This window comes from Xyrauchen texanus, chromosome 12 (assembly GCF_025860055.1).
Source record: "Xyrauchen texanus isolate HMW12.3.18 chromosome 12, RBS_HiC_50CHRs, whole genome shotgun sequence".
Taxonomy (NCBI): domain Eukaryota; kingdom Metazoa; phylum Chordata; class Actinopteri; order Cypriniformes; family Catostomidae; genus Xyrauchen; species Xyrauchen texanus.
In genome coordinates this window covers 14894942-14921725 of record NC_068287.1, presented here as the reverse complement: position 1 = coordinate 14921725, position 26784 = coordinate 14894942, and the positions used below count along the sequence as shown (strand labels likewise).

Sequence of the window (26784 nt, the reverse complement as noted above, 5' to 3'; positions counted from 1 at the left end):
AACCATCAAGGGAAAACTGTCACTATTCTAAGACAGCGACGTTACCATGGAATCCCGCTAAGGGCTAGAGCGATCGAATATAAAAATAGCATGTAGCTAGAACATGTTATATAACTAAAGCATGTTAGTTTACATGTTAAATGAACTACTAAATGAAGAATAACATTAGCTGCGTGAGCATTTAAAGTAATATATTGATTTTTAACAGTTTGCATATACTGTAGGTACACGACAGTGACGCCAGACTGCTCCTGTCTGTACTTATATGAGCCCATTATTATCCCATTTGTTACCTAATATTTATACACATATTACACAGAAGGAAAGGCTCCTCATTACCATGGTTAGGTCAGTGTGCTAGTCTTAAATAATAGTAATAGTAATAATAATAATAAATGAATGTATTTATGAAAAATAAATACTAGCTGAAACACATCTTGAAACTTTAAACTGCCACTGTTGATGTCTAATAAATTTTACCTTTAGATTATTTCATTTGAAACTGAAATATTTTGTCAAAATATAACAGTTACTGTTACTCATATAAAATCCTGAAACAAATTTGTAAAGGTGATGTTGTGTAATTATTAATATTTTTAACTATTTTGGTAAAGGGGCCACATCGGGCTTTAAGTAGTGCATAGGGGGCCACATTGTAATGCTTTTGAGATACAATGTTCTGCATTGATTTGGTTTGTTGTAACTTTTAAGCCATGAAATAGTTGTGTACTCAATTTTCTGAAGTGTATCTGTGACTAATGGGACTATTCTGCAATTGCCTAAAGTATTATATTGCTCTCAAAGATAGATACTTTTCTATCAGGCATTACAAACCTCAATAAAGGTGGAGATTATAATTTTTTTCCAACTCTACTTCCCTGTTAATTTGTTATTCAGTTTTACTAATAATAATAAAAAAACTTTATAGAACGTTTAATGTTTCTCGCAAAGCCGAGTTTACTCTTTACTTTTTTTTTTTTTTTTTTTTTTTACCTGTTTACATGCTAAAAGTGTCATGATGCGTTTCTCCTCGATGGTTTTTCAACACTCAACAGAATAACACAGGCTGCATGAATATGATAAATAATTACTGCAAGAGTTACATTTACATACAGGTGCGAAGGGACTTCAACGTTTCTAAATTGTACAAATAAAAAATACATCTACATATTAGTCTCTGGCTTGCAATATTTTCAAACATGTTCCTTTCATACATTTTCCGATGGTGAAATCTGTTGCCTGCCTGTTAACATTCAAGATAAAAAATTATAATAAAATAAGTGAATTGTAAAGTATTTGTCTTTGTTTGAATAACTACTCAACCCTACCTTACACATTGGAAAAAGAGCCCCTTTGGTGTAAAAACCCTAAGTCATTTTACGGCGGGATTTTGAATGATGACCATTCACGGTAAATAAGGGCTCCCCCTCCCTACAAAAGCCAATTTAACCACTGCTTTCAAGTATTTTGTTATCTGAGAGAAAACATGGAGGATGCCAGTTACATTCTTGTATATTATTTGGGGAACTCTTATTTTGACACAGAAGCTTGTGCCCTGCTTTTAGCCCTGGAAAATTTTAAGAATGAACAAAGATGACTTTTTTTAATTTTTTAAATTTTTTTTTATTTCAAAATCTTGCCTTCAATCGTCAGTATCTTTTTCTGCTGGATCCCAGGTCATTTTGGACTGTCAGGCAATGAGAAAGCAGATATCGCAGCTAAAGAAGCCCTTTCTCTAGAAATCACAGAGTGTAGTATTCCACCCAAGAACCTAAAACCCTTAATAAACAAGTGGCAGATAGAATGAGATGAATGTAAAAACGATAAGCTTTATTAAATCCCAGTATAACTAATAATCTTTTCTCTTACTTTGAAAATAGGCATGGTGAAATTGTATATACTAGGTGTCAAATAGGTCACTCTGTACTGACGCATGGATTTTTATTAAAAGGTGAAGAACCTCTGTCATATCTTTCCTGTCAGACTATACTGACTATGAATTACATTTTATTGGATTGTGTGGACTTTGTTATGCTTGCAAATCTGTGCTGTAGTATAGGTATGTCTTGTGAGTACATGTAAATCATCCTATAGTTGATACCTGCTGAACCTTGTTTTAATGGTGGTGTCAAATAAAGAATGTGCGTGTTCCTTTTGTGTCTCAGTCCCAGCCTGTGGAAGCTCCCCCTGTGGAAACGCCTCCAGAAGAAGTGAAGGAGCCAGTTGTAGACAATGAATCCGAGCCGTACCCAGAAGAAGACATTTCTGAAGAAGAAGAGGAAGAAGAGGAGGATGATGAAGATGATTATCATGAAGAGGATGATAAGGTGAGGGGATATTTTATAAGATTTGCATTCGAACTGTTTACATCCGCAGTGACATTCAGAGTCTTTTAACACCGGATGATTTGAGTAAAATAGTATACATGTAAATCGTAAACTATCCTAAACATTCGCATTCATTATTATATTTTGGTTAGAGCAAGACAAACTCTTTAATTTGAATTCTTTAATTCACATAACTCGCATATTAATGCAGGAGAACTTAGATCCCAGGAGAAACCCAGCTCCTTTTCCCACTTTTGGGAAGTTTGTGTGCATCTCTCTCGACAATAATGACCACACGTAGAGGTACATGGAAAAATATTAAAGCAAAAAACTAATGAGTGGTTGTGTGTTGAGCAGCCTTCACCCACCATCAAGACTCCAGAGAAGAGTCCTGAAGATGAGGAAGCCATGCCGCCTTATGATGCAGACACCCAGGCCCTCATCGATGGTTGGTTCAGCTGCCAGTCCTTCAAAGATTATTTGTACACTTGTTACAGAGAAATATAATTTTTCTTGATCCGTTTTAGTGGGATGTTTTCACTTTGTTGACTGACTGTTCATTGGTTCACAGCTGCTCAGAAGGCAAGGGATGACTTTAACGAGGCTGAGAAAGCTCTTCGGGAGGCAGATGATCAAATCAGGTTTGTTGAATAATATCACCACAGTCTTTCGGTAGATACTTAGGGCAATTACTTTGCTATTGCTCCTGTATGTGAATAGGCTTGAAAGCACTACTGAATTTCTTTTCTGATTTGTTTCACAGAAATATTGAAAAAGAGCTGTCCTTTGATTTTGGCCCTCATGCTGAGTTCACCTACATGTACAATCAGTGCTATGAACTTTCCACTGGCGAGTAAGTGAAACCAATGTTGAATGGGAATTTCTTTTCTTATTGAGTTTATTATTGTTATACTGTACTTTTGTTTCTATAGAATTGTGTGTTCTGTTTTCCTTCAGGTATATCTACAGACTATGTCCTTTCAATCGGGTTTCACAGAAGCCCAAGTACGGAGGCTCCGAGACCAACCTTGGGTAAGAGTCATTGCAAAGCCTTCATCAGTTCACATTGTTTATAGAGGTTGACCGATAGTGGATTTTGCAGATACCGATAACCAAGTTGGTGGAAAGATAACCGATTCATTGGCTGATGGTTTTTAAAATTGGTTTATGAATGCACTGTATATAAACTGTAAGAAAATATGAAGATAATTTTTATAAAGTATTAAGACCCATTAATTTTTTTCACATTTTGTTATGTTGCAGCCTTATGCTAAAATGCTTTATTTATTTTTTACACATCAATCTACACTCCACCCTTAATGACTAAGCAAAAACCTGATTATTGATAACTTTGCAAATTTATTAAAAAGTAAAATGAAAAAAATATGACATGGATATAAGTATTCAGTTATTTTGCTGTGACTCTAAGTTCAGGTGCATCCAATTTCTCTGGATCATCTTTGAGATGTTTTTTACACTTTGACTGGGGTCCACCTGTGGAAAATTCAATTGATTGGACATGATTTGGAAAGGCACACACCTGTCTATATAAGGTCTCACAGCTGAAAATGAATATAAGAACAAAAGCCGAGCCATGAGGTCAAAGGGACTGCCTGCAGAGCTAGAGACTGGATCGTGTTGAGGCACAGATCAGTGGAAGGCTACAAAATGTTTTGCTACATTGAAGTTTCTCGAAGAGCACATTGCCCTCCATAATTCCTAAATGGAAGAAGTTTGGAACAAGGACTCTTCCTAGAGCTGGCCGCTCGGCCAAACTGAACAATTTGGGGAGAAGGGTCCTGATAAGAGAGGTGCCCAAGAACCCAATGGTCACTCTGGTTAAGCTCCAGAGATCCTGTGTGGAGATGGAAGAAACTTTCTGAAGGACAAACATCACTGCAACACTCCACCAATCTGAAGCCTCTCCTCAGTACAGGATACATAAAAAAGCAGCTAAAGGACTTTCAGCATGTGAGAAACAAGATAGAATTGAGGCAAAACTGTTCAAAGCGTCATGTCTGGAGGAAACCAGGCACCGCTCATCACCTGCACAGTACCATCTCCACGGTGAAGCACGGTGGTGGTAGCATCATGCTGTGGGTGTGTTTTTCAGGGGTAGGGACTGGGGGACAGGTCAGGGTTGAAGGAAAGTTGAACACTGCAAAATACAGAGATATCCTTAATGAAAACCTGGTCCAGAGCGCTCAGGACCTCAGCTGGGCCAAAGGTTCACCTTCCAACAGGACAATGACCCTAAGCAAACAGACAAGACAACGCAAGAGTGGCTTATGGACAACTCTGTGAATGTCCTTGAGTGGCCCAGCCAGAGCCTGGACTTGAACCCAATCAAACAACTCTGGAGAAACCTGAAAATGGCTGTCTACCGACAGTCCCCATCCAACCTGACAGAGCTTGAGAGGATCTGCAGAGAGAAATGGCAGAAGATTCCCAAATCCCGGTGTGCAAAAATTCGCTGCCAAAGGTGCTTCAACTAAGCACTGAGTTAAGGGTCTGAATACTTATGTCAATGTGATACTTCAGTTTATTAAAATGTTATTACAAATCTGGTTTTTGCTTTGTCATTATGGTATATGGAGTGTAGTTTGATGTAGAAAACAAAAATATTATGTGGGGGTGTGGAAGTTGGAGACCCAATATATGTGCAGACAGGGCACGTTTCTATATAGTCGCATTCTTTGTTGCACCGATTCATTGGTTATACCGGTCTACTTCTGATTGTTTACTTGCCTTTTAATAGCATGATGTCATTGTTTTTTGACAGTCCTCAAAGTGCTTTGAAACTCCTCATTTTAGCACTGGTCATTTGACACCACCGTTTTGAATAAGTAGTCTGCAGAACTCCGCAATAAGGTATCAGAGAGAGAGAGAGAGAGAGAGATTTGAATATTAAAAAAAGGTCTCCTGAATAATTATTAGACATTGCTGATGTAGATGAGCACTACAAAACTGCATGAAAGCATCACATCCTGTTGATTTTAAACCTGGAAGACCAAAAATAACCTGCTTTCCTCAAAATTAAAAAATTATGTCGGAATCATCCTCCATAGTGTGCAGCATATCAGTTATCTCAAATATGTTTGTTTTATGAACTTGCAATGAGATGCCCATGTTTGCAGGACCTGGGGAACCTGGGCTGGGCCTGAAAACAATAAATACTTGTTGATGAAATACGAGCATGGCACTGGGTGCTGGCAAGGACCAAACAGATCCACTACAGTAAGTACTTGAGTGTTTCATAGCCTCCAATGTGGCATTCATACTGGGAGTTTTGTCTGCTAAAGTGGAGCTTTGTGTCTCAGGTGAAGCTTACTTGTGGAAAGGAAACAGTGGTGACCTCGACATCTGAGCCTAGTCGCTGTGAATATCTAATGGAATTCACCACGCCTGCTGTGTGCTATGAGCCAACCAAAGTTGACCTCTCATCACATGGCCACGAGGAGCTGTAGATGCATTCCACGGTGTGTCTTGAAATAGATGCATACATATTTCATGTGTTTAGAACATAATTAACACTTGGACACTATTAAAGGAAGAACAAAGCAAGTCGTGTTTTTTTACAAGATACCTGGGTTGTCAAAAGGTTCAAATTGTTTTGAAATTGGCTGATGCATTTTTCGCACTTGGCATGTAATGTGGTCTGGGTTTTGCCATAGTGATAACAATTTACTGCCTGCTGTATTCTAATAATTCTGTTTGTGTGGCTTGATTGCAACAATGTAATAAATATACAAAAATTGATTTAATATTTTCACACAGTTCTGTACATTTATGGAGATATGACATTCTGCCAAAGCTTGCATTATACCAACACTTGATTAGCAATATTATTCTGTTCAGTATGATACCTGGAAAATACGTAAGCAAACCACAAAACTATCCAAAACAATTGTAGACTTCCCGGGTATTACAGTAAAGGGATGGTTCACCTAAAAATACAATTCTCTTATCATTTGCTCACCCTCATGCCATCCCAGATGTGTATGACTTTCTTTCTTCTACAGAACACAGAGATTTTTCAAGAATATTTCACTTCTGAAGGCCCATACAATGCAAGTGATTGGGGACCAGAACTTTAAATCTTACAAAGACATCATAAATTTAATTCATATGACTCCAGTGTTTAAATCCATGAATTCAGAAGTGATATGATAGGTGGGATTGTGAAACAGATCAATATTTAAGTCCTTTTCTACCATAAATCTCCACTTTCACTTTCAGAATGTGAATTTGAAAGTGGAGATTTATAGTAAATAGGACTTGAATATTGATCTGTTTCTCACCCACAGCTATCATACCGCTTCTAAAGACACAGATTTAACCACTGGAGTTATTAATGACTTTTATGCTGCCTTTGTGATTTTTGAAGTTTCAAAGTTCTGGACATCATTTACTTGCAGCTGACTGAACTGAATGAACCAACAGAACTGAAATATTCTTTAAAAAAAAATCCAAAACAAATGTGTTCAGAAGAAAGATAGTCTTACACATCTGGGATAGATGATGGTGAGTAAATGTGGAGAGAATTGTATTTTTGCGTGAGCTCTTTAATATGGTTCTTGTTTTTTTTTTTCTGGTTGTTCTGAAAAGCTTGCTGCTTAAGATTCCTTTGAATGTTTCCTGAAAACGTGCAAGGACAGATAAAATAACCTAGCTTGTGAATTTTCATTAGCCGTCCATACTTAAGCACATGGTGCTAAATGTAATCAATTTATGACCACAAGGTGCAGTTAATTAGGCATTCTGTTCTTCCAAATGCTTAATGTTTGTGTATGTATTTATCAAATAATATCAATGTTTATATAATTTTTCCTCTCTCATTTTCCTCTTAGGTTGCTCTGTGGAAACATTATCTTCATTTCCAGTTAGCCTGTTTAAAACCTCTTCCATTAGTTTTGCATTGGCCAAAAGAGGCTGGACATTTGGGTGGCATAAAGTTTTTTTTTGTGTGTGTGTGTGTCTGTGTTATTGTTTTTACTGACAGAAAATCAACAAAATAAAATTCACATTCCATGAATAATTTTGAAATAAATGTAACTTTGCATTGAAAAAATTGTGATATGTTCAAACAAGACCACTTGACCTATATTAGGAAATTCACAACCAGAATTGACATTGGACAGTTGAATAACGGAGATTAATGTGTAACACTCTAGACTATGAACGGTACCATATCAGTTGCATATTGTGAATGGCAGACCCATTAAATTAAGGTTCCCATAGTCATGGAAAATCAGGAAATATCAAGAAATTTTAAAATTGAGATTTCCATGGCTGAAAATCATTAAAAGCCATGGAACTTTCTATAGTAAATATGCATTTTCTGGTTATGCTTTGCAATAAAATAGAAAAAAATATGTTGGTGAGTGCATCTCTATGAAATTATTTTAATTACTACTGATGGGAACCCTGAAAAGATTATACAAATTGTATTAACCTTTACAGACAGTGGTCAAATTGAATTTAAATTCATTCATTCAGTATATTATGTGGCACATATGGAGTACTGTGTGATGTACTTGATGCCAAAAAAACAGCACAAAGAAAACACTTGAGATTCATATCTTTATTTTTTTTCTGGCATGTAAAGTACAAATAATTAAACAATTCCATGAAAAAGTCATCAAGCGTCTTCAGCTGAAATCCCAGTAATAAATATCCTAAACTAAACTGAAAGGTGTATTGTTTTTTTCCCCCTTTGAAATGTGTTTGTCTTTGTTTGTTCATGTTTGGAAGTATGAGATTTTTATTCGTGACACAGACACTGAGGTCAGGAGTTCTGCTATTTGATAGTTTTTTGTTCTTTTGTTTTATTCTGGTATTCCTGGAAAATGGTTTCAGGTTGCTAAGTAACTGTGTCCCTCCTAAAATAACTGACACAAAATACAACTTGTTGAGAAACAGAGTGACCACTGACCCCTTTACTAGCTCAGTGCCTCGCCTTGCTCATCTCCTCCTGCTGTCGTTTCTTCGCCCATGCCTGCACTATTGTGCCCTACAGCCCTCCATTGACTCCCGTTTTATTTCCTAGGCATGGCTGTATGGAGGCAGGATGAGAGGTATTCGGCGAGTGCACTGAGCCCTAGGCCTGACTGAGGGGCCAGACTATAGTCTGGACCGCGCCTGGTCCGGCCCTCACCGATAGACTCACTATGGGGTTCTGAACGTGGTTGGAAAAACAAGACTGTGATTCGATTAAATAATCAAAAGGTTTTCATTTAACAAGACAAAACAGAACACAGGCATAAAGGCATAACATCTAGCACACAGCATGTATGTTTATACACGTCAATTAGTTTAATATAGCAGTGCATTCTTTGCCTATGGAGAACTTTTCCAAATTGTAATTCTAAAGCATTTTTTTTTTTCTTTTTTTTTTTTTTATCTATTTGTTCCCTTTAAAGAAAAACATAGAAGTGTAACCACGTTTTGGCAAAATTAAAAGTATTTAAACTTGCAAATATAATGAAATTAACCATAAATATACACAAAACATACTTTCATACGAGGCAATAATAATAATAATGATAATAAATAGTTTTTAAGTTAACAATAAGTTAAAACTACAAGCTTAAAGTCGCCCAAATAATACAAGTTCATTGGCGCTATATTGAATTTTTTTTTCAGTTTAAATTATTTGTTGCAACAAAAGCTACCACAGACTTTTACAAACACAATTAAACACATTTTGATTGAAAAGAAATAATTCTAACTAATTCTAAAACCTGTATACACTGTAAGAACAGCAACTAATTATAAAATATGGAAACAAATATAATAAATCGTACCCAGTAAAAGGAACCAAAACGAAATATTCGACCCACGTGTGTCCTCTATGGCAACATCAACAACACAAATACGCTAAGTTAACATGTGATTCTGATATGTAACATAAATCAATAAATTACAGGAAAAATTATATTTGGAAATCAACATGGGCTAAAACCGATGATATTTTAGACAGTTTTCCTTTCACGATCTTTTAGAATTGCTCTTTTCTGTACCACAGACAGCTGTTTGTTTTAGCTTGAATGGTCAGAGCACTAATAAGGGGGCAGAGGAAGGGATTATTGAAATGTTTTTTAGAGATCAGAGCTCTCGGTGCTTGCTTGATTCTTATAATGAATCTGTTAGTTAACACTTTTTTTTCCGTTGTTCGTTACATTTGTTCCTTTCACTACTCTGCAAACCATTTCAGTGTGACGTTTAATTTCTTTTTTAAAAAATATATATATCTTTTGTTCTCAGTCAATATAAAAACGAAGCACATTGCACTTACTGTTCCATAGGAAAGTTTTTTTGTCTTTTTTTAAAATGATTATTGTAGTTGCTCAAGCGGTGCAGTATGTTTGTTTCCTGCCATTGTCCTTGGCTCTCTGAGGTTATGGGGGGTTGGGCGCACTCTGGGTGTAGCTAAAGGGCTTGTTTGGACTCTTTTCCAGAGGGATGACACCACTCCCTTTGGCTGCCAGGTGCACTTCAGAGTTGACCTGGTTGCTTATTACTGTATCTACCCTTGCTTGCCCCCCATTGCTAATTGTAAAGGGTGGACAAATCTTGAATTTATGAGCACACCAATGATACGTTCCACGATATGTTGCAGTAGTGAAAGAAAAGGCTGTTTTGCGATGTCAATATGAAATGTAATTTAAAAGGTGTTAATTTCATGTATATCACAGTTTTGATACAATGGATATGATGCGGAGGGCTCAGAGACACTTGGATATGTGCGATGGTGTGTGCGCATGTGAGTGTTTGTGTGTGTGGTCACACTCTTGCTAAATGTTTTAGATTGACCTTTCCCTTCATAAGTGACAAAGCGAAGATCCCTTGGTTGGTTAGTGCTTGTGCAAAGGAGCAAAGTCAGGTGCCAATATGAACTGATGATGGAATACAAGAGATATGTGGAGAAGAAACGAAACAACGAAAAAGTCTTGACAGCACAATGATTGACAACATTTGCCTTGTGTGATGACATACTGGCGAACAGAATTCACTATGGATTAGATTATATTGTTAAGTGCAGCTACATTGTATTTAGTCAATTTCCAACTATTTTGGTGCACTGAACATGCTGAAGAATTAAAGTGTATTCTTTATTTCATCTTTGTTGCCGATAGGAGATGAGATGATCTGGGTTTAGTGCTCCTCCTAGTTTATGGTGTTCAGTTTGACGCCATAGAGCTTCACTGCACCTTCATTGAAGCAACTCTTGATTTCACTGTAAAGGTTTTAAGCTTAGTCTTAATGCATACATGTACCTGTCTGCTGATTCTTCTTTTTGTAAATCTGTTTCATGTTTAATTTTTTTTTTTTCATTTTTCAAAATGAAATGGTTTCACTGTGTAAATCTTAGTCCCGACCCGCTGATCCCCTCCCTTACACCGCAGATTGACCCTCTCTTCCCAAAGTCGAAAACTCTGAAAATAAAAGCCATGTGGTGTGTTCAAAGATTTCCACGCTTAAGAATTTAAAAATGTTGCACAAGGTCTTGTTTTTCTTTTATTTGTAGATATAAAAATATATTAAATCTCTAATGTAATCCTTTCAAAGAGATCATTGTCCTCTTTGGCTAACACAGCGTTATTTAGAAAAGCAAAATGTCACTTGATTTGAACACACATTTACATCTTTCAGTTCTTTTTCGATATATAATGTGAAGTTTTGCGATTTCACAGCGATGTCTCTCCCTATGTAACAGTTTATGTTTATCTCGCAGCTATTTGTGGACAGCTAGTCCCAACTTGGGCATTGTCATTAATGTATATGGGAATTTATCATTTGTGAGATGAGTATTTTTAGGTAACATTTGATTTTTGAAGGTCACGTGGCTGTGATTTGCTGATAAGGGCATTACTTTTGGATTCCAGGGGCTAAAGGTAATTTTAGATTAATATGATTATAGACATAATCCTGCTTTAGTGAATGGAGCTAAAAGGTTATGAAGAGCAAAGTTGACCCCTGACCTCCATAACAGCTTTTCCCATTCAACATAATCTTCTAATGGACAACTCAAGTCCACTTGAGAGGTTAACAAGGAGAGCTGATACAAAGCCCTTTTGCCGTTCTTACATATGAACTTGTTTAAATGTTCTAACAAGGTTCTGGATGCCGCTGTTGGCCTTCATTGTCGGTTGGCAAGATTTTCAGAAGAATTACAAATGTCATCACCATGGGAACACTGTTGAAATGCTCCTATTTACACAGACGACTGCATGTGGTGGAATCAATTCTAGATTCTAACTAGTGGAAAAATACAAGGAGATTCTTGGTCGCCATGTTTGTGATATGCTTTGCTATGCCCTCTTGTGGAGGTACTTGTGTGCATATGTGAGTGTCTCTATGATGAATTTTGTCTTTTGGTGTGCTGATGTGATTGGTATGACCCCCGGGTGACCTCTCGATTTGTGACTACCATCCACACAGTTTGTTCAGTGGCTGTCCGGTTGGAGCTCATGTATGGTGTGTGGTGCCATAAGGCGAGGTTGCAACCTAATGTAGAGCCAGGAAACCGTTTTTAAAGTTCTAGAAAATGCTTACATATTTGGCTATCATAACCACCTTAAATGTTGAATATATACTTATATCATTATATATATATATATATATATATATATATATATATATATATATATATATATATGAGAACACTGCTATTTGATCATTTTTCTCTAAAAAAAAAATCACTGATTCAAAATGCCCAAGTGTAAAAAAGTGACTACATCCTCTGAAGTCAGACAGGAGAGTTACTGGGGCAAGATTTTGGGTAAATTGCACATATTTGATTCTTTTTTCTTCTTCAGTATTTCATTGACTAGTTCTCTTACTTTGCCTGAATTAAATCAAAGCTCTCAGCAGACATTCTCTGTCACATTCATTAGACTGTCCTCCATGTCATCCCCAGCCCCGCCTCACACTTCTGCTAATTCAATACAGGCAAAGGTTGGGATGGACTAGCATGTTGTGTAAAGAGAAAAGAAAAGAAACTCTGCTTGTGTGTTTTTGTTTGAAACTAAATGTGTGTGTGTGTTAGAGAGAGACTCAGTCCAGGCCCATGTAGAGTGAATGTACAGGGAGCTCAGTGGCTCCCCATGTATGTTAAAGAACAATAGTGACTAGGCCTTCCTTCAAGCCTTGTGCTGCTTGCTGGTCTTGAAGGAGACCTGCAGCACACGGTCGCCTAGGCGGTAGCCGTTCAGGCTGGCGATAGCCATGGCTGCCTCATCGTAGTTGGTCATGGTGACGAAGCCAAAGCCCTTACATTTGTTGGTGGTGAAGTCACGGATGACCTTGACGTTTGTGACTGCGCCGAATGGCCCGAAGAGTTGCCACAGGACACTTTCATCAGCTTCTGGGGACAGGTTGTAGACGAAGATGCACCAGCCGGCTCCGGTGGGACCGGTTAGGTTGACTCCAGCTAGACTGGTCATGCTGTCAATGGTTATTGGGGAGAATCTGGGGAATAAAGAAGGAGAGCTACCATGGGTGTCATTCTGAAGTTCGACACAGGATGCTTCTCATTTGCACATGTTCCTGCCAATTTGGTAAGTCTGGACACTCGAGCTTGATCTCCACAGCCTTAAGTCGATAAAAGAATGAGCAAGTAACAACCAGACTATCTGCTTTTTACCTAAAACATAAAAAGACTAGGCTTGCTAACACATTCTCTGACAAATTTAAGTCATATTCCCTGTTATTGTCTCTGCGGAAATAGGACACGGAATTCACAATGTCCAACAAAATCACAATATTGAGCAAAACATAGAAACCTAGAGAGGGATGAAGGCAAATCAGAAACAAATCAACAGAAAATTGGAACGAACAGAGGAGACAATCTTGTATGTCCATGCTGGTGGAAAAAAGGACATTAAAGCAACCAAAACTGAAGAAAAATAATGTTAGTTTAATACAGAAATACATTCAAATCAGTTCAATTGAGGAATCAACCAAAAGAACGAAAAGGTTCAACAAAGCCATGCCAGAATGTCCTGCTGTGAGCGACTCTAGCTCATTGTTTAACTAGATGTGAATTGGCTACGCAAATCTAGTCTACTGAAATGGTATTTGTACTTTAAAGTCAGCAGGTGGTATTCCGGGCACTTTGTTTGAGCTTGTTTAGGTGTGGATGCTTTTGAAAGGACACCTTTTTTGGGGGATTACCTCTTGACTCCGTAGCTGGCGTTTAGTAAATTGTCGAGTCTGCAATGCAAGAGGGAGAGTGATGGAGGTGAAGATATTAGTTGCAAGATCCAACAACCAGAGAAAGGTGTTTTAATACAGTCCATTCAGCCACCAGGGGGAGCGCTTTACTGGGCACAGCATCCACCAATCAGTAGGCTCGGATCACCCACCACACTGACGCAGTGCTTACAGAGCCCTCAGGCGATGGATTACTAGTACTGCACACATGTTTGTGCAGCGATGAATGCTTCTGAATACTTCAGCGCCATGACTGATTCACAAATGCTGTGTTTTGTCTCTAAAGGTATTCTTTAGCGAGGCAGTTGTTTTGAAACACTCTATATGAATGGATTAAAGAAGATTTTACACACATCTTTCAAATCCCCCCTGATGGCATAAATGTGCTGCAGTTTAAAGGGATAGTTCACACAAAAATGACAATTTTGTCATAATATACTCTCCCTCATGTTGTTCCAAGTCCTCATTAGTTTCTTAGAACCTTCCATGGAAGAAAGATATATGGGTTTGAACAAAATGTGGGTTAGTAAATGATGACAGAATTATAATTTTTTTTTGGGTGCGCTATCCCTTTAAAGGAAAGACCTGCAGAGGAAGAGAAGGTGTAGTAGGGGTTAGGGCTGCGGATGGGGGCAGTACCTGAAGCGCTGTGTCTGGTGGTGCAGAGGGCCGGTGTAGCGGCGAGCGGCTGTCTGGTAGAGCTGGGTAAGCAGGGCTTGTCCCGTCTTCTGACTGGGGTTGTTGGCAAACTTGACGGTGATGGGCTCGGCAGCGCCGAGGGGCTTTTGACCGTTAAGGCCTTTAATGGCTTCCTCAGCCTCATTTCTCTTGTCGAACCGGATAAAGCCAACTCCTCGGGATATACCTGCTCCAAGCAGAAGGCAAAGCAATGTTAGTATTTACTGAATACATTTGATGGGTGATGAGCAGACCCAGACGGAATCTGCAGACCTTTTTAGCATTTTCTGCACCATTTGTCTTGGAAAATCAGCAGAATTATGGAGAATGGATTTAGCCATGCTAAAATTAGTTAAACTGAGTGGAGAGTTCTACAGTCTTAAAGGGATAGTTCACCCAAAAAATGAAAATTCGATCATCATTTACTCACTTTCATGCCATGCCAGATGTGTATGATACAAATGCATGTAATGAATTTTTCACTATGAATTATTAAACAAATAAAAAATTATAAGAAATGTGCGTAAGGCTTTACAATAAGGTTCCTTTTGTTAACATGATCTAACAATGAACCACACATTTACAACATTTATTAATGTTTGTTTCAACATATAGTAATACATTTTTAAAATCAAAAGTTGTATATGTTAACATTATTAAATGCACTACGAACTAACAATGACAAATGTAATTTTTCTAAACTAACATTAACAAAGATTAATAAATGCTGTAAAAATATTTAGTTTTTTTGAAACCTAATGCGTTAAGTTAAAATTAAGTGTTACCGAAATTTGTTTTGTATTACTTTGTCTTGTATTCCTCTTCCTGTCATTCCATTTCAAATTCAACATCCTGGTGGGTGTGGCCAATTCGATTAAAATTCAAACTTTTGAATACAAAGAAATTTTTTTTTTTTAAATTCAGAATTTTGCCCAAACCTGCAGAAAAGTGAATGCTTTGGTTGGGTATCACTTTACGATCCTTACACAGCCTTTCAAAGACCTTATTAAGTAGACACCAAAAAATGTTAAAGCATATGGCCTATTTTTACCGTTACATCCACAGCTTTAATTAGGGTTTATATCTACCCCTAGGGAGCGTATGCTGTTTGTGTAAGTGAGTTAACGTTTACCTGTGACCTGGTCGACCAGGATGCGTGAGGTGATGATCCGTCCATACTGAGAAAACAACTGCTCCATGTCTTTCTGACTCATAGTTTTGGGCAGCCCACTCACGTACAGGTTGGCATCGCGAATGGAAGCTGAGCTGGGTCTGGCATAAGACACCTATAACGCACACACATAAAATATTGCTTTTAATAGATATATTAAGAATCATGCATCAAGACAGCTATGACAGACCTAAAACTCCCAGCAGTGCACTTTCAAGTGTAGTCAAAGCAGATATGTCACAGCACTGCCACGCTCAAAGGCGAGACATCCGCCCACTCTCTCTCATCCCTCCTTCCTTGAAATCCACATACACGTACTTTACTCGACCCAAACCCGGTTGCCTTATTAAACACTACTTCAGCTTCACAGTGCTCCTGACAGCACACAAGCCCACTCTCACACTCACACTCAGCTCACAGACACATCCACACCCTCTGCACTGATTCGAGACCAGCTCCCTCAGGGAGCCGTGAGGAAAATGTAATATCATGAGCTGTTATTCTGCACAGAGATTTTCCAGTAGACAGCAGCATTTAGGACCTGTTACGCATTGGGACGTGCCATGTTTTATCAAGTCCAATTAGGCATTTGTTTTGATGTTAAAATATTCATCTAGTATTTATATCTAGTCTATATTTCCTCAAAATCCCCCACCGTGTCGTATTTGAGATGCGAACAGATTTTTCTCATAAAATATGTATATTTATGAGTTTCTGCTTGAAAAAGATTGACTTTGATTGATAGTGTCAGTGTGTGCGCAAGTGTTTTTTGGAGATTGCAACCCCTGCTTTTCCTCCGACTCTCCTTTGTCTTCACACTCAAGGAAAAACTGCTCCTCTGGCAACCAGCAACCAAGTAAACAGATTACAAGATGTCCAGCATCCCTGACAAATCCCCAACACACATCCTCACAAAATGCCCGGCAAAAAAGAACTAAAACAGTGCAAACAAAAAAGCTCAATAGCAACTCTTGCTCTATTCGAACTGTAGTGTTCTCACTTTCCAAAACATTCAAGCACAGTATTATTGTTTCTATTCTACAGTATTACTCCCATTGTGTTTGCACAATTTATGCTTCTCATTTACAAATAGACACATTATATAGTATTAAAATATGCTTTAGTTACTTATTGTTAATTTTTATATAAATAAGTTTCTATCAAAGCTTTGCAGACACCTACAATTTGCACATAGAGTACTTGTTTGTCGACTTTATTTCCTGAACAGAAATTCATCTTTGACTGGCATAAAGATACATCTTATCAGACAATTCTGTACCTCCACTTACATAACACATAATGAAACACATGTAACACACATTTGTCCCCATTAAAAACATACATAAAACTAGTGAAAACAATACAAACTCACATATGCATACATGCATACGCACACCTACCCATATAAATATATAGTGCCTCAATTAAGAATTTGGTTTAAAATTGTTACCACCAATGGAACCAATTATCTTTTATATATGTTGTTTTTAGCCAGCGGTATAGGCAGCCTGCGCCCGAAGGGAGGGCCTCAAAGCAGGAATGAAGGGGATGGGTCTATAAAGTATAGTACAACTTTATATTGCCTTATACACTGTAAAAAGTGGCAACCTGCAATTGTTATCTTAAGGATTTATTTGACCAGATCCAACCCTTAAAAATATTTTGTTTAAATCTAGTCAGGTTGATTCAGACATGTTAAATAATACTTTTGACCTTAAAGGAATATTTCGGGTTCAAAACAAGTTAAGCTCAGTCGACAGCATTTGTGGCATAATATTGATTAACACAAAAAGTAATTTGGACTTGCCCTTCCTTTTCTTGAAAAAAGCAGAAATCTGGTTTCCTGTGAGGCAGTTACAATGGAAGTGAATGGGGCCAATTAGTACATGTTAAAATACTCACGATTTTAAAAGTACTGCCACAAGACATACACAATATGCATGTTAACATTTTAGTGTGATAAAATCGCTTACTAACCTTTTCTGTGTAAAGTTAAAGCCAATTTTACAACTTCATGCCATGAATATGTAATGTCAACAAACCCTAAAACTCTAAAACGACTACAAAAATGACGATTTAAACCATTTTAAAGCTCAAATAATACATGAGTTTTAACAGAAGAATTTATGTAAGTGCTTTTATGACATTTTTATAACATTTTTCTGTTTAGTATTTTAATTGTTCTAAATCATTTTAATTAATAAATTTAATTACTTTAAATAATAATAATAATAATAATAATAATAATATATATATATATATATATAAACAATGGACTCAATGCAAAAAAAAAACAACATATCATTGTAAACAAGTACTGTTGCGCATTTGACTCTTAAACTTTGAAATAATTTAAAGCTGTTGAACAATGTATATTGACACAGCAAAACACATAGGTTAAGCAACTAAATCTTGATTTGATCATAAATAAGAGCAAGTTTTATATGTGTTCTTAACATTTAATCAAGTTGATAGATGTTTCTCCATCAGACCTTGGCAGAATTCAATGTGTTGTTCCACCATATGTGTGTTTGCTTTTTGTAGGCAAGAATGACTAAGCAGCAGTGGTATTGTTGAGGTAGGGGTGTAATTGTGCAGTGAGTGGGTGAGTTTACAGCAGAGACTGGAGGAAGGAGGGTGAATGTATTTGTGGGATGGGATGCTGCCCCATAATTAACCCTCTCCCTGTCTCTCCCACAGTACAGATGGTGCCTGCAGCCCATAAGGCCTCTAATCCCATCATTGGCATTCGGCTTCCTAAGCTGCCTCCTCCTAGCCTTTGCTCTGGCCCCCTGTCTCCCTTTCTCCCTCCCTCCAGCCCTCTTTCCCGGCTCTCTGCCTTTCTAACAATGCCTTATTGACATGGAAAATATGACATTTGATTTAACTCAAGGATTCGAGGGCAACAGGCACACGAACGTTGAATGTCAGCGAACAGTGGCGAAGCTGGGTGAATGCACTGAACAAACAAGATGATTAGGACAATAGCAACAGGACTCAGTGTTGCTTAAATAACTATGCCAATGATGTCATTGTGCAAATTGCCCATAGCCTGTAGTCATTATTCATTGAATAACAGTGAATAACAGTGATTTAGATTTTGAATTGGCCTGTATTTTGTGGACTATTAATAAAGGTGTTAGGAATAAAACTGGTCTGAATGCTAAAAATGACATCATCTATGATATTATATGCATACCTATCCTTAAAGGGAATTTCACTTAAAAATTACAATTCTGTTTCCACAAACCTGTAGCCTTAGGTACCATTCACTTTCATTGTATGAAGAAAAAAGATGCCATTAAAGTGAATGGTGACTGAGACTAACATTCTGCCTAACATCTCCCTTTTGTGTTCCATGGAAGAAAGAAAGTCATACTAGTTTGTAACAACGTGAGGTTGAACAAATTATGACAGACTTTTCATTTTTGATGGAACACTCCTTTAAGAAGCTTTTTATAAGCTGATTCTTGCCTCGGATTTGGCACGATCTTTGATGTGTGGTGATCAGGTGGAGGAGCAGATCGGACATCTTAAACCCTCACTTTCAGAAGCGCAGTCAGACCTTCCCCATCCCAAAACCCAGCTGAATTTTGGGACAAAGAAGGCCCTAATAAGCCAAGATTGGAGGCAGATGGGCCTCTCTGTGCTGACCTCCAAGCCTTACATTGCGTTCCCCTAATTACATTTCCATCACAATCACCTCTGCTTTCTGACCTCCACTTTCTCTTTTCTTTTGCTCCTTTTGTTCTTGCCACCAATCCCTCCCTCTGCCCTGCCCTTTCTCCTCCTCTCCTGCTGTCACGTCTGTCTTGGGTCGTGTCTCATTTGCTTTTTCTGTTTTATTCCTCACTTCATCCCCATTGAGTGATTGAAGAGTGTGGGGTTGAGCTTCTCTTACCTTGATTGTTTTGGTCTGCAGTTTAAGACCGTTGAGTGTGTTGATGGCCTTGTCGGCATCATTGGGATCCACATAGTTTACAAAGCCGTAGCCCAAACTCTGACCTGGAATAAGATGAATAAGAATGCATTTGATGTGTTTCAGGTGATGCATTGTATAAACAAAAAAAATACTAGGTAACTTAAAAAATGTACTTTAATTAACTGTGTTTATGATGACTAAATCAGCCTGACAAAATAGGTTACACCAAGCAAAGTAATCAAGTAGAAATAGATCCTTGCGGAAACAATTGCAGGTTACTTTTACTGTTTGAAGAAATTAACCAGCAGCAGGTTGCACGAAACCCCTTAAGTAAAGAAAACCCTTTGTTATAATTGGAAGGGTATTGTTACTAAAGGGGTTTCTTGCAACCAAATGCAGTACTTGGGGCAAAAATGCGCTTGCAATGAATTTTTTTTTTTATATAACTCTAATTCTATTTTTTGTAATTGTATTCTAGGCCTAGTTAATTATTTAGATGGACAATTTATTTAAATGAATCGGAAGCACATGACATAAAAGGATGATACACAGTGTGTTTTTATATGGTTGGATAAAATATAAGTTATTGAAAATAACTCCAGTAGGCAGTTATTGACCATTAAAGGGATAGTTCACCTAAAAATTTAAATTCTCTCATCATTTACACACCCTTATGCCATCCCAGATGTTTATGACTTTCTTTCTTCTGCTGAACACAAACAAAATATTTTTAGAAGGATAGCTCAGCTATGTAGGTCCATAAATTACACATAAAGCAAGTGAAAAGTGGCCAGAACTTTGAAGGGCCAAAAAGTACATAAAGGCAGCATAAAAGTAATCCATAAGACTTCAATGGATAAATCCATGTCTTCAGAAGTGACGTGATAGGTATGGATGAGAAACTGATCAATATTTAAGTTCTTTTTTACTATAAATTCTCCTCCCTGCCCAGAAAGTGGCGATATGCACAAAGAATGCAAATTGCCAAAAACAAAAGAATTTGAAAGTCAAAGTGGAGATTTATAGTAAAAAAAATTTATAGTTCTCACCAAAACATATCATATCGCTTCAGAAGATATGAATTTAACAATAATGGATTACGTTTATGCTGTGTTTATGTGCTTTTTGGAGCTTCAAAGTTCTGGCCACCATTCACTTGCATTGTATGGACCTACAGAGATGAAATATTCTTCTAAAAATCTTTGTGTTCTGCAGAAGAAAGAAAGGCATACACATCTGAGATGGAATGAGGGTGAGTAAATTATGAGAGAATTGTAATTTTTGAGGGAACGATCACTTTAATCAAAAAGTTAATGTCTGACACTGTTTAATGCCAATTTTCACTTGCGTGGGTATATTTAGCCTAAAGAGATTGGTGTTCCTTAGTTACCTGTGATCTTGTCTCTGACTAATTTGCAGGACTCAATCTCTCCAATGCTCCCAAACAGACTCTTGAACTCTTCCTGTGTCATGTTCTGAGGCAGGTAGTTGACGATCAGATTGGTTTTGCTGTCGTCTGTGGCACCGTTAGTGCTAATGACTGGGCCATTGGGCAGGCTTGTTCCACTCGGACCATTGGACACCTGAGTTTCCATGGTGCTAATTATCTGCAGGTGGAAAATGACAAATCAGACTCTAAAACTGTGTGTTTGGGTGAAAAGACATAATTTGTGGGGCGGAATGCTTGGCTCCCCAAGAGCTTGCTCCTCAAGCTCTACCACATCCTCTTGGAGAGGTTAGAAATCATATGTCGGTAAGGGTTGAGTACTGGAGGAGAACAATATCCCACCTCCCCTCCTCCCCTGACCGCTTTCTCTGGCCTCCTCCCTCACGTCAACTCTCTATCTGCTCCTGGCTCTGCAGATGTCACCGTCTTTTCACTCTTTCCCTGCCCCCATTTTCTCTATCCACAGTCAGACAGCATTACAATACATACTAGTACAGCCTCTAAGGGGAAGGATGATGGTCGGAGATGACAGATCCATAAAAAAATACATTTGACAACATTCTCATTTGAACCTGTAAACAAGGCACCATCTTTTCAGAAATGACTTCCAATGAAGATCAGAAGTTCTCACTGACAGCTTGTTCTTAAAAGCAAGAGTGTTCATCTGTGTTGCTGTGGAGCACAGCATGATGCTTAATTTGGCCTATAGGGGATTTTCAAAGAACAGATGTATGCAGGTTGTAGTTTAAATACTACCTTTCTTTTGCTCCCTCTGTCAGCGTACGGCTGCTCAAAACTAGCACCCTGCCTTGTACCATGAGCTATCTGTCTTTGTTAGCTTTTTTGTGAATATTGTTTTTATATTTTTCCCAAAGCTGGTATGCTCCACAATTCACTGACTGGCATGCGTAATGTATGTTCATGTATTAGTCATCCACAGTTGATAGTACTCTTTTCTCAGAATTGGCCCCTGGGGTAAAACAGGGTGTCTCTAACTTAATTAACGATGCATCCATGATCTTTTCGTCGAATTTCCACAATCAACAGGCAGAATCGTACACCACAAGTTGGGAGCGTAATTGGAAATAAATTGTTGTTATTTAATTCAACATCTCATTATATTTCCAAATGAAAAATCAATTGTTGCAAACAGGTGAATTTATGATAGTGTGAGTATTATGTTCTTTTGTCCTCCATTTAGTATTGCCTTTTCCTTTCATCTCTCTCTGTTACGCTCTGTCTCTTCGCCAGAATGATTTTTTCTTGTCTTGAGCCTTACCTCTAACCAGGTTGCCCAGGTAACAGCAGCTTGACGACTAATGCTATTGGCTGGCTTCTTGACTTTTAGCAAACCTTGCACGTATGTGCGAGAACCAAATAAAACTGAGAACTAGCTGGTTTAATATAGCTTTTTTTTTGCAATAATAAAATAAGCTTTATGGCAGGCAGAATGTAAATCTGAAGCAAACTGACACTGACAAGGAGAACGCCCAGAAAGGCAGAGATGAGTGAGTTATGGAAGCCTGCACACTAGGATCAAGGCAATACTGTTAGCCATGAAAACCAACTGTTCAGATTCATCTGAATCAGAATTTCCAAATGAATGGTGTTAAAACAGTTGTCTTAAAACACAAATTTTCTTTGTGCTTTGGCAATCGCCCTTAGCCTGTATTCTAAGAAATATCTTGGGTTGTAAATCTAAAGCCTACTCGAACAGACAGTCTAAGTGTTGACACAAACAGAGCGAGTCTTTACACAAAGTGACAGGATCAGGGCAAATGTGATGCGTGAACTGAAGTAAACCTCTCCATGGCAAGCCACCCATCCCCAGCGATGAATGTTGCGAGTTACACAACGCGCAGGCTCTTCGGCCACAGAGACTGACACAAACACTATCTTACTGCCCAGATACTAGCCCCGCCATGACAGAGGTAGAGGAGCACTTCATCCCAAAAATACATGACTCACAAAGACAGCCGAGAGACTGCTTACTGCTGGAGTTCTTTCCACTGCACTCCTTACACATCTAATCAACTGTCCCTGAGTTTATACTATTAAAAATAAGGCTTACGAAACAAAAGTGAAAGCATGGCCATGGAGGGCAGTGGACACTCTTGTCCCGGCCTGTACTTTTCTATTTCTAGGAGAGTTCTCCCTCAATATTTAATGCACTGCATCAGCATCGCCTACACAAGAACTCAGACTTGCACGCAAACAAGAGCAGTGCATCTCATAAGCAAAACCTATTAACATCCCACCACCGCACTGAGAAGGATAAATGACTGTAAAGATTCCTCTTTGTGAGTTTGGAATTAGAGTCTGCTGAAATGACCGTCAAGAGTTGTCAAAAAGATTGAAGCAGGGAAATTTAAGGCAGCGAAGTCGACTTTGTAGAAAAGCGTCCTGTTGATTTACTTTCTACATGTTGTTGTAAATAATAGTACCGTGGATTTTTGGCCACAATATACAAAAGTAAGAAAAGGCACCTCACACGTTTAAAACTGCTGCCAATTTTAGACTATTACAATAAATCTTACTGATGTTTAAAATATATTTCCATTATATACACCCCAGAAGAAATCATGCCAATGCTGATAAAAAAATAAGTCAAAAATAGCAGCGTGAGATAAAGAGCAATTTGACTGTGAAGACTATCCTCACGCCACTTCCTTAATGTCCCTGTGCTGCCAGATTGCCATTTTCTTAAAATAAACCCAGTCCAGATCCCGTGAGGTAAACAAATAAAGCATGAGGCAGGTCTAATAGCGGTGTGTGTCACATGTCAACATTAATTTTCAAACTGGCAGGACTGTGATTCCCAGTAATGCAAATTAACATTATGCTACCAATATATCATATAAAATTATACTATATATAAATGCAACAAATGAATCTGTGCTAGTGACGTTTCTCAGTGACAGACTTTAATTTTTAATTCATGTATGAGTCTGGACGGCCTTCTGGCTGAAATGTGAATGTCGGATTGCCAATAGGCCGTTTCAGTAACAGAGATTACAGGATTATCCTAAACAAAAGGCATTAAGCACACTTTCACTGCAGCTTAAGGGATCACAGTGGCAGCTGTAAAACAACAGGACACAAGTCAAAGCCCAATATTCGCAAGCAGACAGAAAGCGGATAAACCCTTCTCTTTTTTTATTATTATTATTACAATTTTTTTCTGTGGTTAAAAAAAAAACAATCGTGTGAAAATTGCAGCGCAAATAGACATTAAGAAATAGAAATTTCTTCCTCATATCTCCCTTTAAATTGTGTTTATTTCCATTCTGTTTTTGTATGTATTTATTTTTAAATGTCGTATTCTAATTTTTGCAATAAAGCTCATTTAACAAAACAAAAAAAGTAAAGAAAACGCTGTAGTCCATTTCAGTGTAACTGTTTGGTCGCTATCCAGAGTGCTGAAGTCGGGAGTGGCTCAAAGGGGATCCCGTTTGTAATCTCAAAAATATGGACAGCTACAGTACCCTCAGAATAGCCTTCGTGCCCCTGGGTTCATTTCGTCAAATGGACATTTAGCTCTTGATTTCGTCTTTATAAATATAAACACGGTCTTCTCGGTCCAACCGTTAACGAATCGTTTAAAATAGCAATGCTCTCGTCCTTTTGATGGGGCGAGTACGCGTGTGCTCTGTGGGCATTCATAAATCCTGGCTCCTTTTTGCTGAATAAACGTATTGACACAAGCGAACAAAAGAGCCACCCGTTCCTCCTCTACAGAGACCATGGCAGCACTATGAATATTAATGTAAACAGAAGCGCTTTGTGTCGAGGCCAGAGGCTGCGGGACTCTCCGGGAACAATGGGCATTGCAAGTGCCTTCACTTTCTCTCGATTCTGCAGCCATATATATATATATATATATATATATATATATATATATATATATATATATATATATATATATATGTTATTGGGCTAATTATAATAATAGCAATTCAAATATATTTCCAAAATTTAAATAAAGTGCCATTCACATTATTTAAATAACCGTTATACTTCACCGCTGTAGTTAGTTTCATTATGTTGCCTGTGTACTGAGTATTCAAAAATAATAGTCTTTTTTCTAGCAATCCAAGTAAACGAGGCCTGATGATCTTAAAACGTAGGCTACGAAACCGCCTTAAATGTAGCGCATACTCTCGTACACGTTGATATATAAACGCCGTTTTCCCCTTTCTTCAAAAGCCTCCGTTTGCACATTGACGATAAACGAGGAGCTCGTATTTTCAGACGATTGTATTGTGTATCGGTTGTGATGTCCTTGAGTTGTGTAAGCGCCTGGAGAAGGTTATCTGACTCAACGCTTTTATGTGTTTGGCACTGCGGTAGATGCTCGTGCTCACGGAGGACTGCGGAACAACATGCCGCGAGGTCTTCATTCATCACACGCCATAGACCAGTCACACAATGTATTGATAATTAATATGTGAGGGATGTTGGAGGTCACTGTAAACCAAGGCAGCCTGTCTTTATAGCATCCTTTCGCTGTGCCAGTGATGAATAGGCGATATTAGCCTACCGTTTAGTAAGCCAATTTGTCAAGGCCTAGAGGCCTCAAATGCCAAATGTCGTGGAGCTGACAAGGATTTCCATACCACGTGTGATAAGTATTGCCTTAAAGTGAGTATTACAGGACTAGTTACAATGCGGGTTACGCATACAGACTATTAGCCTACATATTTAGTATTTTCACATCTGCTTGATATTTTCGGTGTTTTATACTTGACGTGGAACAAAGCCGCTAGAGCGAGTCTGAGGAATTAAACATTAGAAATTCAGCTTAACGTGTTAACTAGCTACTTATCCATGGATAAGTTTCAAATGGGACATAAATGTTGATATATCAATTAGCCTAGCTGCTTTGTTATTGTTTTGACAATGGAAATCATATCGCGTAGATTTTGAGCGCGTGCCATCGCTGTCTTGTTTTCGAGAAGACACGCCCAAAACGCCTGCCATCGGGCATTCATATCCCCTCCTATTTCTTATTTCAACTCATCGTTCAGATTTAACCCACCAGTGGTTTATATATATTTATATACTGTAATATATGCAGGCTATATTTGACATTCAGCCGTTTCCCGTCTCGCGCAGCGCATCGCCAGGAATTTAATACCGCCTGATTCAATCCAAAGCAATGGATGCATAATATCTCCCCTCCCCCTTCAGAGTGACTCGACCCTTTTCTTTGCCTTTGCTCTCTATGGGCTCTCAGCCTCCGAGGCATCGCGTTTTGTCTCCGAGATTCAGTCTTGAGCATCCATTGAGGTGGAGAGAGAGAGAGAGAGGCTGAACGCCCCCATCGCAGCGCCACAGCATGTGCCCTCTACGCCCTTCTGCCTTTAGACAGCACCTCAGCTATTCCTGAGGAATTCCTCCGCCCTCTTTGTTATTAATGCCTGATTATTGCTTGAATATATTTAATTATCGGATGTAAAAATAGATATCGCGAAGGCTGGCGAGTTTTACGCAGTGCTTATTACGAATTGTTAATAAGATAGGAGAAAGCAATGTTTTAGTTATGCACAAAAAAAAAAAAAAAACCGTCGAAGAAGCGAGCACGGCTGTAGTGATGCTTGCGCATGCCTGTATTACATTTCTTATACCCATGGCTAATCGATAATCTTGTTTACAGAATCCACGATTAGGTTTGACATTTTGACCACATGCAGTTTTAACATTATTTGGCTGCTTGCATCCTAAATATGCTGTCAAATTATGTTGACATCCAAAAGATATATTTGCTCATTCTATTTAGATGTCTTCCACACAGTGTGGTTAATGTTGTGAGGATGTTAAAACTGATTTTGTGCCGTTATTTCCATATTATTGTATTATTATGATGCTTTGGATATAAGAGACAAAAAAGGCATACGTACAGTAACCATTCTTGATGTACAAAGATGATACTGATCTAGGTCCTTCAATTCGCAGGTCTTCAGGCCGGCTTGCAGTTCTTACAGCGTGGTGTGGATGGAGAAATGAAAACGTCAGTTTCCAA

The 26784-nt window shown here is 38.2% G+C and overlaps 2 protein-coding genes across 8 annotated transcripts in view; one reads left to right on the top strand and one right to left on the bottom strand.

Moving 5' to 3' along the window:
* The window catches only part of prkcsh (protein kinase C substrate 80K-H), a 16371-nt gene extending 8356 nt beyond the window's left edge, over positions 1-8015 (top strand). Inside the window, exons 12-19 of the mRNA XM_052139166.1 lie at positions 2166-2327; positions 2685-2775; positions 2899-2968; positions 3091-3180; positions 3285-3359; positions 5465-5564; positions 5648-5806; positions 7178-8015. Coding sequence (XP_051995126.1) covers positions 2166-2327; positions 2685-2775; positions 2899-2968; positions 3091-3180; positions 3285-3359; positions 5465-5564; positions 5648-5794 — 735 coding nt within the window. The 3' untranslated portion in view covers positions 5795-5806; positions 7178-8015. The remainder of the gene's footprint in view (positions 1-2165; positions 2328-2684; positions 2776-2898; positions 2969-3090; positions 3181-3284; positions 3360-5464; positions 5565-5647; positions 5807-7177) is intronic.
* elavl3 (ELAV like neuron-specific RNA binding protein 3) lies at positions 7862-26784 on the bottom strand. Of its 7 annotated transcripts, none has more exons than XM_052139167.1 (7): positions 26663-26784; positions 20706-20922; positions 19295-19398; positions 15355-15508; positions 14184-14412; positions 13506-13544; positions 7862-12821 (listed from the first exon to the last, which is right to left on the bottom strand). In XM_052139167.1, exons 1-7 carry the CDS (start codon positions 26669-26671, stop codon positions 12473-12475), a joined length of 1101 nt encoding a protein of 366 aa, XP_051995127.1. In that variant the 5' UTR covers positions 26672-26784; the 3' UTR covers positions 7862-12472. The 7 variants fall into 7 exon arrangements, with proteins under 7 accessions (XP_051995127.1, XP_051995129.1, XP_051995128.1 ...); XM_052139169.1 differs by having other exon boundaries at positions 7862-12800; XM_052139168.1 differs by having other exon boundaries at positions 14184-14409.